Raw genomic sequence first — 13620 nt, 5'->3', positions numbered from 1 at the left:
TCTCATCTACATACCACGCAGATGTTATAACTTTCTTTTTTCATATGTAAATCGACAGACAACGTGATTTAAAGTCCCCAACAAAAACAAACTTTACACAAACGTTTTCCGGCGTGCGTGCGTGTGACGTCACGCGCCAGCGTCGTCGTTCATTGGCTGCGTGGTGACGTCACAGCAGCGCCGCATTGTTTGAATTGGCGTCTGCGCGCAGGAGGTTCGGGTCTGGAGTCGCAGCAGCAGGTGGGTGAGCTGATGGAGCCGCTTATTTCACACTAGTGTCGAGCGATTGATTTAAAAATGCACCCGCGGTTTTTAAAAAGTGAAGTTGAACTGAGGTTAGCTTGTGGAGCGCGTTATTGTACATTCAGCTTCTCGGTTGCGAGTTAGTTTGATAAATGATCAGTGTTCACATCAGCAGTGCTCAGTTTCTGCAGTATGTAAATGTAAAGGTCTTACATCGCACATGCATCATCGGGGCGGTTATGGTTTAGGAATAACACGGAGATTTATTTGTAACGTCTTAAACGTTGAGTTCCCAGTTTGTATTTAAAACTCATTACCCCTTTTGTGAGTGTCCGTTTGATCTAGAAGGGGATCTGCTGACATTATCTACACATGTAACATAGCTGGAAGGGTGGATGTGATTATTGGTGTTAATGTGAACGGGTAAACTGACTAAACCAGTTCACGTATCAGCCAGTAATCTCTCCTCCTGTCGCGATACAGGGATCATTACTGTGGTTTTGCTTACATGTTGTTTACAAGGTTCTTGTAAGAATCAGAGCTGCTCCCTAATCTCCGGTGTTCTGGCGAGTTGTGCTGCTTTCTCAAGAAATGCTGCTGTAACGAAAATCGGCAGCCAACGTCCTTTACTGACCCGGTACCGTATGGGTTTGTGTTTGCGACCGTGTCCCAAAGGTACGGCCTAACTCGTACGATGTCGCTTTAATAAAATGAGTTAGATAAACAATGTGTTTATTAAAAACCAAAGGCTAGCATTTCTCGAGATGTCCCATCAAACAGCCGCTGAACAGCCCGTGTGGACGCGCATCGCAGCTCGGCAGAACAGGCAGGTGTGGCAAATTCATACTCCCCTCGTTTGCACACTCATAAAAACAGTGATTATAACTTAGTTCATTGAGCACTCTAGTTTTGTCCTAACTAGATTTAGACGATACTGCTCTAATACTGCGAAGTCATGTCGTCAGAGGTGAACTTCGGTATAATAATAATAATATTTATTTGTATTGCATCTTTCAAACATACATGCAACTCGAATATGGAATCAGATTTGTGCCAAAATTATCAAGCAAAACTTCTTAAATAGCAAACAAAATCAAGAACTCACGAGAGAAATAATGTTACTGAAGTGATAAAAATGTCAGCTCAAAAGCAAAACTCATTATCAAAAGTGTAAATGAACACTGGTTTACAGTACTGCGGAAATAATTGTTTTGCAAATAATATGTGCCCTTGCTTGCGGTTCTCTTTGCTTGTTTCTCACTGACCAGACGTTTGCTCTCGTTGTCACGTTTGCGTTTGCGCTGCCTGACTTTTTGTTTGCAATTCTGACACAAAGATCTCGCGTGGGCGGGGTTTTCTAGGGGTGCGTTCTCATTGGCTAATGGGAAACTCGGTGACCCAGAAGAAGTTGTTTAGCACAGCAGGCGCGAAAATTCCTGTACGGACATTTGCAATAGTATACGGCGCGAGACTGGGAGACTCTCTCACCATGGCTCTCTCATCCTGGCTGCACCGCGCTGGTGAAGTTCCGTTATAGTATCGCGTAATTTGATAGGAATTTCAAAATAAAAGTAATAAATGGGAAGCTTAAAATTGTATTATATATATATATATATATATATATATATATATATATTTAGCAAATTTACCGTTTCTACATAAATAACTACATATACTAGTTATACCTTCACTCTTTGTATTTACGAAACATCCCATATGGCATTATAAGGATGTTTGCAAAGGATTTGAAAACTTCAATGCACATTAAACTTAATGTTTTGCAGATAAAATTCAGGTAGAAATACATGAAAACACAAACAAAATATTTCCATTTAGAACTTTATTTTTGCAAAAGCCCCATGGCTTACCCTCTTTAAACACTGTTTAATTTACAGTTGATTGGTATTCACAAGTTGTCAAGCACCTCTGCCATAAAATGGTGCATGTCTTGCACAGATTTAAAGCCAAACACGAAAGGGTCCATTACATCACTTTGCTCGTCCTCATAATGCCAGGCTTCTGTCCAAACAATAAAATATTACACAACTATAATAGGTTAACCCATTATAGACGAAATTTTTATTTTATTTTATTTATTTTATTTTATTAAAATTAAAATTACATGAGACAAGCAGACTGATGGTAGTTATATATATATATATAAATGATCAAGCGGCATTACTAAATTAATTAAATTAATATACATCTCCTTCCACTGTTATTATCTATTTACTTTCACAGTATCACACATTGCAGAATTTAGGATGTGCATTGTTCCCATGCGAAGTTTACAATGCAGATAACTTAACAGGCTATTCTTAAAAGTTTTCCTTTCCACAAAGTTACTTTATGAACATATACACTGCCAATACAAGACTAGAATGTAATATTCGTTTGTGTACAAAAACGAGGTATTTCAACTTGCACTAAACGCTGGCGTCGGCTATTGTTTTGCACACAAACGAGCATGCGCGATATCAGGAACGCGTTTATGCCATGGCCAGGCAGCCATGCACAAGCAGCCACGGGGAGGTGGTCTCTTTTCTCGAGCCGTACCCTCCTCGACATTTGAGGACATTTGAACTCACAAAACAACTTTATTAGTGTGTAAGTATTGGTCTGTTTTCATTGTATCTGCTGTACCAGACATATTGTTTTGTTAAGTTTGAATTATATATAAGATATATAGAGAGGTGTTCGCTTTACAGAATAAATAAAAAAAGAAACATAAGAAGACAAGCAAAGGGAAGGCAAGCAAAGATAAGCAAACAAAAATAAAATGTTAAAAGAAATTAAAGATAAAAAGGAAACGAACATAATAAAATAATGGAATAAAGTGACAAATTATTAAATAAGCCTAATGGACAACAATGTAATAAAGTAAATAAGATGGCAAAATGTAAAATAATTAGAACAGACATAAAATGTAACTAAATAAAATAATGTAATAAAGTAAATAAGACAGAAAACTTCTAAAATGATTAGAACAAAGTTAGTTTCTAAACTAAAAGCGGATCTAAACAGGAAGGGTTTGAGACTCTTCTTGAAGCTGTGTGCAGGGATGAAATGCCTCTGAGCTCTTCAGGAAGAGAGTTCCAGAGCTTTGGGCCATACTGGCTAAAAGCACCCTCGCCAATCTTTAATTGTCTTATAGGAATCACCAGTAGATTACTGTTTGAAGACCTGAGAGACCTGACTGGAACATATCTAACCATCATTTCACTGAGGTAAAGAGGAGCAAGACCATGAAGACATTTTAAAACCATCACTAGAACGTTAAAATCTATTCTAAAGCTGACCGGTAACCAGTGCAGTGAGTGGAGTGCAGGTGTAATATGATCTCTCTTTCTCCTGTGGGTCAGAACCCTTGCAGCCGCGTTCTGAACTCTGTAGGTGCGAAATAGAGCTATTTGGAAGAGCAGATAGAACAGTGTTACAATAATCTAGCCTTGATGTGATGAATGCATGGACAAGTTTTTCACTGTCAGCAGCAGAGAACATAGCTCGGACCTTAGCAAAGTTTCAAAGGTGAAAATAAGCTGTCTTGCATCTAGTCATGTGTGATTTGAAGCTGAGCTCATTATCAAAAGTCAATCAATCAATCAATCAAATTTTATTTATATAGCGCTTTTTACAACAGTTGTTGTCACAAAGCAGCTTTACAAGTGCCGAGTCCTAGCCCCCAGTGAGCAAGCCAAAGGCGACAGTGGCAAGGAAAAACTCCCTAGTGACGCCCAGGTTCTTAACACATTGCTTGGCATTCAGATTCACTTGATTTAAATAAGTCTGGACATCATTTGTTTGTGAATCGCTACCAAGAACAAGAACCTCTGTCTTCTCTTTAGTTAATTGCAAAACATTGTCAGACTTTTATGTCTGTATACCATCTATACAGTCAAACAGTGAGCAAATAGATTTTAGGGCTTTAAGTTCTAGAGAAATGTACAGTTGAGTGTCATCTGCATATTGATGATGACTAATACCATGTTTGTAAATAGGGCTGCACGATTAATCGTATTTTTATTGTTATCGCGATGTGAAGTTTCACGATAAACACATCGAAAGAGCCACGATAACTCCTTGAATAACAGCAAACTCAAATTGCATTATCCTTGTCCAGCAATAGAGGGAGCTATTCGCGCTGCAGACTATGATCACGTGACGTAAGTAGGCAAGAGGTAGAGTGAGGCAGAGTTGCCAGGTTCGCGGTTTTCACGCCAAATTGGGCTTGTTTGAAAATCCAGCCGCGGGTAAAAATTCTGGGGCCGCGGGGTGCGGTTTTTTGGGCTACTTTTGAGTTGGGCTACTGCGGAAGTTACAAGTCAACACTAAGAATCGATCGCGATATAATACATAATTTGTCTCCATTTCACACTCGCCCCCGCCGACAACTAAAGCCCGGTTCACACTACACGATTTTAGGCTGGTCTTTCAGTCGCCGACTGATCGTCGACAAAAACTGTGGTCGGAGGCTAATCGGCGATCACTCGTCGCTCGGTCAGTCGTGTAGTGTGAACTGCTGAAAGACGCTCGCCGAGCCGTCGCCGACTGGTCGCAGACGACTGGCAGATACCTAGCATGTTTAATATCTAGCAGTCGGCGACTGAAAGTCGGCAGCAGCGTCTAGCTACAGCCAATGGGAACGCGGAGAGAGAACCGCGGCACCGCTGAAGATATCTCTGAAGAATGTAAAAAACGTTCAAGAATGCTTTCAAAACAGTAACCCAGCAAACACACAAAATCCTCACCTTTCTTACAACTTTTCTACAACACTGTGTAAGTTATTGTGACAGCACTGGAGAAATAGTGCGATTGATTATATGTTCACTGCAACGGAGAGATGAAATAATTCTGGCAACTTGGGACTATGGAGTGTATAAACGGTAAAAAAATAACAATAACGAAAATGTGGAGTACATGTACATTGTTTTTTTTTTCTACGTGGTGTTGCTGGTTCTGGGAGAATTTCGTTTTCGTGTTCTCGTGTTTTTGGACGGCAGCCAGATGAGTCGGCGATTCCCCAGTCATTCCCCAGTCGTGTAATTCGTGAGCCCGCGTCGCCGATTAGTCATGTAGTGTGAACGCCACAACAACCGAAAGACTCGCGATTACAGCATGACCAGTCGTGTAGTGCGGACGGCACAAAAACCTGACGACTGAAAAGATGTGTAGTGTGAACCAGGCTTTACACTCGCAGATTTTGTGCGGAAAATTTTTGTAGGACCTGGCAACCCTGGAGTGAGGTGAACGCTCATCAGACACGCGATTTGGTTTAAGCCTGGTTTACACTTGATGCGGCGCGAGGGTCCGGGAGGCGAAATAACGTAATCGCGGTGGCTTCGCCCGTGTGCAATGGCCTCGCGCGCTGTCGATTCACGAGGTCGTGCACCTCTCGAATTTTGTAAGTTCGCGCGCGCCGCGTCTCAGCGCAATGAGAACAGTCATGTTTGCAGGGTTCATACACCTATACAATTCAAGCACTTGTACGTCACTTTCAAGGTCCATTTCAATAATTCCCAGCACGTTAAACTTAATTGAATTAAATATTTATACATATACTCTAAATGATTCGAAATAATTCGCTTTTTTATCACATTATTTAATGAATATTTATTTTCAAAACGCCCAATCTTAACGTCTTCACGTTCTCTCATGTTTCGTCCTGGAATTACAAGAGGCTCGTATTTGTTAACGTAATACAAGAGAATTGTTCAGTCAGACAGATATTTGTTGTGAAACGAAGTAGTTACAATTTCAAGCATTTTCAAGTACTTTAGCCAGCACTTTTCAAACCTGAAACACAAAGCAACATTAAAATTGGTCAGGTAAAAGTTATTTCCCCTGTATTTGAGGGGTGTTTTTTTATACTACTAGGCCTACATATCGTTTCGGACAACACTGCAAAGAATGTGACACGGCAAGATTAAACGCTTCCGCCGTTCGCGGAGGTTAACGAGGTGTGCGGAGTCGCTCACTCGTGAAAGTATAAACCTAGATTGAATCTATTGTTGAATAAACCTGCAAAATATTTGGAATTATTCTGGATTCATTACACAGTAAAAAACAAAAAAATTAATGTGCTGCTGTTCAGAGAGACACTACATTTCTGTATTTTAATCTTAATTTATCGTGGTTCACATCGATATCGGGATATCCAACAATGTTATCGCACATCGCAATTCTAGTCCATATCGTGCACCCCTATTTGTAAATTATATGTGGTAACGGAAGCATATATAGGTTGAACAGTAAAGGCCCAAGAATTGATCCTTGGGGAACGCCACAAGTTATTTTTTGACATGTGGAGGACGTCTGGCCACTAAGGCCTACCCAGCCCTGTAGTCGATCAAGAAGTATTTCATGATCATCGGTGTCAAAAGTAGCGTATGTATAAATCTAGCAGAAAAAGGACTGAGAGTTTGCCTGCATCCTTATTCAATATCAGGTCATTTACTACCTTATCTAGTGCTGTTTCAGTGCTGTGGAGAGCTCTGAAACAGACTGAAAAATGTCATTTATTTGATTATTTACTTTGACATAATGATTCAACTGGATTGACAACTTTTTCAATGATTTTTGCTAAGAAAGGAAAGGTTAGATATAGGTCGATAATTATTGAGAATTGTGGGATCAAGATTTCTGTTCTTTAATAGTGGTTTAACCACTGCAGTTTTAAGAATGTTAGATAATTCTCCCAGTTGCAGAGACTGTTTAACAATTGTTAGAATTTCATTAACTAATGAGCTCAGAACCTGCTTGGAAAAGCATTTTGGTAAAGGGTCCAGTTCACATGTCAACTTCTTGGAAATAAGACATATTACAGTTAGGTTGAGGAACTGATATAAGGGTTGATGGTCTATTAGTGCTTGTTGCTATGTTCTGCCTTATACTACTAACCTTGTCCCTAAAAAATATTGCAAACTCATCACATTTTTCAACTGAAACAGATTCAGGGAAGACACAGGAGGTGGGGTTTACTAGCTGATCTACACTTCTGAACAGGGTGGCTGAGTTAGGCTATTATTGGATGAATTGATTAGGGTAGAGAAGTAGTTTTTCCTTGCTGATTTCACTTCACTGTTGTAATTTTGCAATGTTGTTTTATAAATATCAAAATGTATAGCCAATGTGTATTTTATTTAAAATAATTAACACTAGGGCCGGGACTTTAATGTTATTTTAGATTAATTAATTACAAAGATTTTAATGCGTTAAAACTTTTATCGGAATTAATCACATTTTTTAAAGTTTGGAGCCAGAACTTTTGTATTCGCGTGTTCTAGCACGCCTGTAAATCTGATGCACAAGCGACATCCGCAAACAACAACGATGGACGACAAAGCCGCTTCTCTTGGTCCACTGAGGGACAATTTTAGCTTTAAAAAACAAGTTGTGTAAAAATGAGTTTGCTTATCACCGAAACTACTCAAGCTTAAAATATTTTTTAAAGTTCTGTACAAGAAATGGTGCTATGATTATTGTCTAATGTAAATGTTTACATTTATTTATTTATTTATCAAATAAGTTAATCAGGGGTTCCTGAAATACTTGAAATCTGAATAACTATAATAGCACCAACAGGTCTGTTGGTTTAATAACCTTTTTTAAAAAAGCAATAAACATGTTTGTTAAGAATATACATGTATTCATTCAAAATTTTTGTAGCAAAATAATTTTGTACTTAATTGCGATTAATTAACTAGACATGCATTTCCTGAAGGAAATACATAGTGCTTGAAAAGAGATGCAAGTCTGTGTGTGTGTGTGTGTGTGTGTGTGTGTGTGTGTGTGTGTGTGTGTGTGTGCATGTAGTGTATATGGTGTATATGCTCCATCTGCCCCATCTACTCCATCTGCCCCATCTGCTCTATCTGTCCCATTTGCCCCTCTGCTCCCTCTGCCCCATACGGCCCTCTGCCCCATACGGCCCTCTGCCCCATACGGCCCCTCTGCCCCATACGGCCCCTCTGCCCCATACGGCCCCTCTGCCCCATACGGCCCCTCTGCCCCATACGGCCCCTCTGCCCCATACGGCCCCTCTGCTCCATCTGCCCCCTCTGCCCCATCTGTCCCTCTGCCCCATCTGCTCTATCTGCCCCATTTGCCCCTCACCCTCATCTGCCCCTCTGCTCCACCTGCCCCTCTGCTCCACCTGCCCCTCTTCTCCACCTGCCCCTCTGCTCCAGCTGCCCCTCTGCTCCAGCTGCCCCTCTGCTCCATCTACCCATCTGCCCCTCTGTTCCATCTGCCCCTCTGCTACATATGCCCCATCTGCCCCATTTGCCCCATCTGCCCCTCTGCTCTAGCTGACCCTCTGCTCCATCTGCCCCATCTGCATGTATGTATGTGTGTGTGTGTGGTGTATATGTGTGTGACTGTGTGTAGTGGGTATGAGAGAGATGCAGGTGTGTGCGCGTGCGTGTGTGGGGGAGGGGGAGAGACATTCAAAAATAACTGACACTCTGTCTCTGCCACTCTGAGTGGAGGATCCTTGTTTTATGTGATTTGCACCCTCCGAACAAACAGTCGTAGTTCGGGACCCATTTAACTTATCACTTCACCGAAGAGATTGTGTGAGAGAGGACCCCTTGCTGATGATTCTGATATATTTTGGTGTGGTTTGACCCAAAAAGGACTGATTTATGACAAGTTAAAAACACACAAAAATCTCAACAAAGCTGATTCTCATTCTCATACATTTATATGGGGGCCAATGGGGCAGTTTTCTGTGTCTAGTGCCAAACAAATGCTCATAACTCTAAAACTAATTCATCAAATGATTAGATATCTTGGCGTACCAGAAAAAAGTTTAAAGTTTAAATGGAGCTTCTAGGTCAAGGTGTAAGGATTTTACAGCAGTTTATCCAAGAAAGTTTTGATCATTTTTCATGCCAGCTCACACTCTAACTGGCAGTGTAGATTTGAAATTCTGAACATTCCACCATTCATTTTAATAGGGCCATTTTTAAACTCAATTCTATTCAAATCTATAACTCTAATCGACTCCAAAAACGGATAGCACACCACACAGAGCAGAGACCTTCGAAACGCAGTTTGAACGGAGTCTGTACGTTAAGCGGTTCGGGCCGCATTAATTGCAGAAATTTGGAGAAAACGAAAAAAGAAATAACAATATAGGGCTTTTCAAGCCCTATAATTACAGACCCTGTAATTAACTAGATAAAACATCAAGTTCCATCACTAACTCCAGCCATTTGCTGTGATGCATAATGGAAGTCTAGCTCTTTGCATAGAAACATAAATCGACAATATAATCTGGAGCGTCTTTATGTGAGGATAAACGAGGGGAGTCTGAATCTGCCAGGGAGTTGGAATTCGTCACAACACCTGTTCTTTAACTAGATAACCTAGCACTAGATGTCCCAGCTTGCTAGTCAATGCAAGTGTTTTCGGCTGATGTGCACGTTTTAAAACAGAAGCCGGTAGCGATATCTGCACGCACGGACAAACATTTGGACTATGCGGCGCGATACTTCAGTTCATAGACGAAAGCTCACGACACCGAGACGCAGGTCGCCTCCACGCCCGCCCGTCTCAACATCCAGGACCCGGCGGATCAGCGGGCCCTCGGGTAAGCATACAAACACACCCGTCTAGCTGACTGCCTTTCCGCCTTCTCATGAATGACATGCTGGTATTCAGGGCCTTGAAAGCCGATGAGGTTTTTATCGATATTCCTTTGTTATGTATGAGGTTTTTAATCGATATTCCAATGTTGCATTCTCTGCTCACAGAAGCATCACCGAAAAAGAAGCGGAGGTTCCGCCCTGGCATGCGGGCTCTTATGGAAATAAGGAAATATCAGAAATCAACGGACCTGCTCCTGCGCAAGGGACCGTTTTCACGACTGGTAAGTTGCCTCCTCATCTCAATATTTTCAAAGTGTTCAAAAGTATACATTCGTGTCGAAACCCTAGGTCTAATCTATGTGACCTAAGTAGTCTCTCTCTCTCTCTCTCTCTGTGTGTCTCAGGTGCGGGAGGTCTGTCAGATGTTCAGTAGGGAGAATATGATGTGGCAGGTCTATGCTCTCATGGCCCTACAGGAGGTGCCCCTAGCTCACCCCACACAATACATCCCAGTAACCACAACACTACTTAATCCCTGCTTCATTATACATCCTGTAACCACAACACGTGACCTCGTTATACAGTCTGTACAGGTCTGTTCAGGCAGTGCAAACTAGGTCTGGGCGATAAAACGCTAACGTCGTTATAACGTCTCGATAGAAATATAAGACGCGTTCGCTAGAAAACGGTAAAATTAAATTTGGGCCATGTTTTGACAGACAACATGAATATCCAATGACACGCGCGCGTGCTAATAAATACGCAAAGCAAGTTCATCAAAATGAGGACGCGTGCACTACATTTCTGAAACGAGCTACAAATTCACAAACGCTGCAAATCCAGCCACAACATAACAGAAATTTTTCGGGATGAATGCTTTTACGCAGACACTAAGTTTTTAGCCATAAACAACTATTTGTTATACAGTTTCTCAGCAAAGCTTTTTAGATGTAGCAGCTGTATTAATTAAGCTAGCTATTCAGAAACTACATTGTATTAAATGGGATTTTAAACCTTAATTTCTGTCTAAATATCTAGCTAGTTTGCTACATTTAAGAAGCATTTAGCTTACACATAAAATAAAGTAATAAGATATTTTATCATGGGTAAGAAAAATTGTGCAATATCTCAAAAACGATTCCACAAAATAGCCTAAACTTAAATGTAGATTGCTAGGTAATTAAGCCTGAAAAAGTGTATGCCTTAGTTTTCATCTAAATACATAGCTAGCTACATTTAAAGACTTTTACCCGTAGTTTTCATCTAAACAGCTAGTTATCTATCTAGCTACATTTAAAGAGCTTTAGAAATTCAGTCCAGTTGTGCTGAATTCCGACTCCTTCACAGAATACGACTCCTCTAGTTTGCGCGCAGATAAAGATGCTACAGATGATATTTAGGTTAAAATTAAACCCTCCCTTAAAAAGGTTAATATAAAAAGGGTTATATTATTAGACGCTTGTTGAACATAGAGGCATGTGCTTTATGTGGAATAGCCTACACATTCAGATAAGTCACCAAAAAAAAAGACGTTAACCAGACATTTCAATCCTGTGAGTTACAGTGATTATAACGTAATTCATTGAGCACTCTAGTTTTGTTTTGCTATGATGAACAATTAAAGATTGCGTCTTATTTATGCATACAAATAACGGAAATCGCGAATATCATCTGTAGCGTCTTTATATGTGTGCACAGAGGGAAGTCTGATTCTGCCGAGGAGTCGGAACAGCGGCATTCAACGTAATGAGACTGTATGTAAGGGGATTTATGATTCACTGTTAAGGCTCAGTCAGACTCTGAATTTTGATCATTCCCTTATCTGTGTTTCTGCCCCACTTTTCTTCTTCAGTTACAACTCTTATTAAACTTTGGAACCCTTTCCAGACACCCATGTGTGGTGAATCTGTTGACGCACTGCGGACTGAACAAATTTATAATGCTGTTTATGAACCCTGGTGGATCGTTGGTATGCTGTTGCTATGCTAGCATACGTCTTTGGACGCTACAACTTGAAATAAAAATTACATTAATGATGCTTGTATGATCCGATCTATAATAAAAAATCTAAATTAATAAAGGTTCATATTCAATGTTGATTACAAATACAGATGCATAACATTTTGCGGTAACTAACTAGCATTTCCAAGCTAACCTAGGAGGGCCAAGCTCTACAACAGCTAGGTTGCTAACTAATATTAACATGCGTTTCCAATGGATTTCTTACTAAAATATAAACTATGTTCGTTAATTACTGTGCTTTAAAAAAAAAAAAATACACCAAATTGTACTGGCATTTACGCACGTTCTCTCATTTACACACACGTTTGACTGCAACAGTCACAGGTTTTTAGCCATTTTTCAAACTTTTCCAGCCGCAGGTAGCTCCTATTTTCCCTCTTTACATTGCATTAAAAGGCAAATAGTTTCCATTCAAACCATACTCAAAATTGCAACATCCTTCAGCATGACTGGTTTGGCAGTGGGTCAGTAATGCTGTGGGGTGGCATTTCTTTGGAGGGCCACACAGCCCTCCATGTGCTCACCAGGGGTAGCCTGACTGCCATTAGGTACCGAGGTGAGATCCTCAGACCCCTTGTGAGACCATATGCTGGTGCGGTTGGCCCTGGGTTCCTCCTAATGCAGGACAATGCTAGACCTCATGTGGCTGGAGTGTGTCAGCAGTTTCTGCAAGATGAAGGCATTGAAGCTATGGACTGGCCCGCCCGTTCCCCAGACATGAATCCGATTGAGCACATCTGGGACATCATGTCTCGCTCCATCCACCAACGTCACGTTGCACCACAGACTGTCCAGGAGTTGGCGGATGCTTTAGTCCAGGTCTGGGAGGAGATCCCTCAGGAGACCATCCGCCTGAGCATGCCCAGGCGTTGTAGGGAGGTCATACAGGCACGTGGAGGCCACACACAATACTGAGCCTCATTTTGACTTGTTTTAAGGACATTACATCAAAGTTGGATCAGCCTTTAGAGTGTTTTTCCACTTTAATTTTGTGTGTGGCTCCAAATCCAGGCCTCCATTGGTTAATACATTTGATTTCCATTGATGATTTTTGTGTGATTTTGTTGTCAGCACATTCAACTTTGTACAGAACAAAGTATTCAATGAGAATATTTAATTCATTCAGATCTAGGATGTGTTATTTGAGTGTTCCCTTTATTTTTTTTTGAGCAGTGTATATACTCAACAAGTTGGTATTAAAAAATACTATGGGACCACTGCATGCTTCATGAGTTGCTTCAGTTTTATTTTCTAAAAGTAGTATACACTTATTTTCTGTGTGTGTGTGTGTGTGTGTTTGCCAGGCGGCGGAAGCTTTCCTGGTCCGTCTGTTCTCTGATGCTAACCTCTGCGCCATTCACGCCAAGCGCGTCACACTCTTTCCCCGTGACATCCAGCTGGCACGGCGGATCCGTGGGGTGGAGAATATGTGACGTCCTGGACCTGTAGTCCTACAGCAGAGGGTCATGTCCTGGATGCTTTGCTTGTGTTTCCAGTTAGATCAGACGAGTGGAAACACTCCAGGTTCCTTGAGACCTGCTGTTTGTTTTTAAGTGTAGAAGTCAAGTGTTGTACTCCAAGTGTGGGATTGGTGATATGGGAACCAGGTGATGTGTCATTGTTGCTGTTTGAGCAGGATCTTGACCAGCTACAGCAGGGTGTCACCATCACCTGCAGGTCATGTATGCAGCAGATTATTATTAACATTAAAATCACACACAATTATGTGTACAAAGCACTGTGTTCCCAGATTTTGTAGGGGGGG

The 13620-nt window shown here is 41.0% G+C and overlaps 1 protein-coding gene across 3 annotated transcripts; it reads left to right on the top strand.

The window, feature by feature from the left end:
- The first annotated feature begins 91 nt into the window (after positions 1 to 91).
- cenpa (histone H3-like centromeric protein A) lies at positions 92 to 13619 on the top strand. Of its 3 annotated transcripts, none has more exons than XM_077006278.1 (5): positions 92 to 240; positions 9681 to 9835; positions 9999 to 10114; positions 10238 to 10312; positions 11686 to 12144. In XM_077006278.1, the coding sequence occupies exons 2-5, from the start codon at positions 9724 to 9726 to the stop codon at positions 11878 to 11880; spliced, it is 498 nt and encodes a 165-aa protein (XP_076862393.1). In that variant the 5' UTR covers positions 92 to 240; positions 9681 to 9723; the 3' UTR covers positions 11881 to 12144. The 3 variants fall into 3 exon arrangements, with proteins under 3 accessions (XP_076862393.1, XP_076862395.1, XP_076862394.1); XM_077006280.1 differs by lacking the exon at positions 11686 to 12144 and adding an exon at positions 13160 to 13619 and having other exon boundaries at positions 93 to 240; XM_077006279.1 differs by lacking the exon at positions 92 to 240 and adding an exon at positions 276 to 335.
- The last annotated feature ends 1 nt before the right edge of the window (position 13620 follows it).

Source organism: Brachyhypopomus gauderio, chromosome 5 (assembly GCF_052324685.1).
Source record: "Brachyhypopomus gauderio isolate BG-103 chromosome 5, BGAUD_0.2, whole genome shotgun sequence".
Classification (NCBI taxonomy): Eukaryota; Metazoa; Chordata; class Actinopteri; order Gymnotiformes; family Hypopomidae; genus Brachyhypopomus; species Brachyhypopomus gauderio.
Note: the sequence above shows the minus strand (reverse complement) of the source record. Positions and strands in the feature narration are given on the sequence as shown.

What these genes read in the sequence shown, in the direction of transcription:
- cenpa (XM_077006278.1), top strand. Translation starts at nt 9,724, where the DNA reads ATGCGGCGCGATACTTCAGTTCATAGACGAAAGCTCACGACACCGAGA. An exon ending in GCGGATCAGCGGGCCCTCGG is followed by an intron (nt 9,836 to 9,998) that starts GTAAGCATACAA and finishes CTCTGCTCACAG; the next exon opens with AAGCATCACCGAAAAAGAAG. An exon ending in AGGGACCGTTTTCACGACTG is followed by an intron (nt 10,115 to 10,237) that starts GTAAGTTGCCTC and finishes TGTGTGTCTCAG; the next exon opens with GTGCGGGAGGTCTGTCAGAT.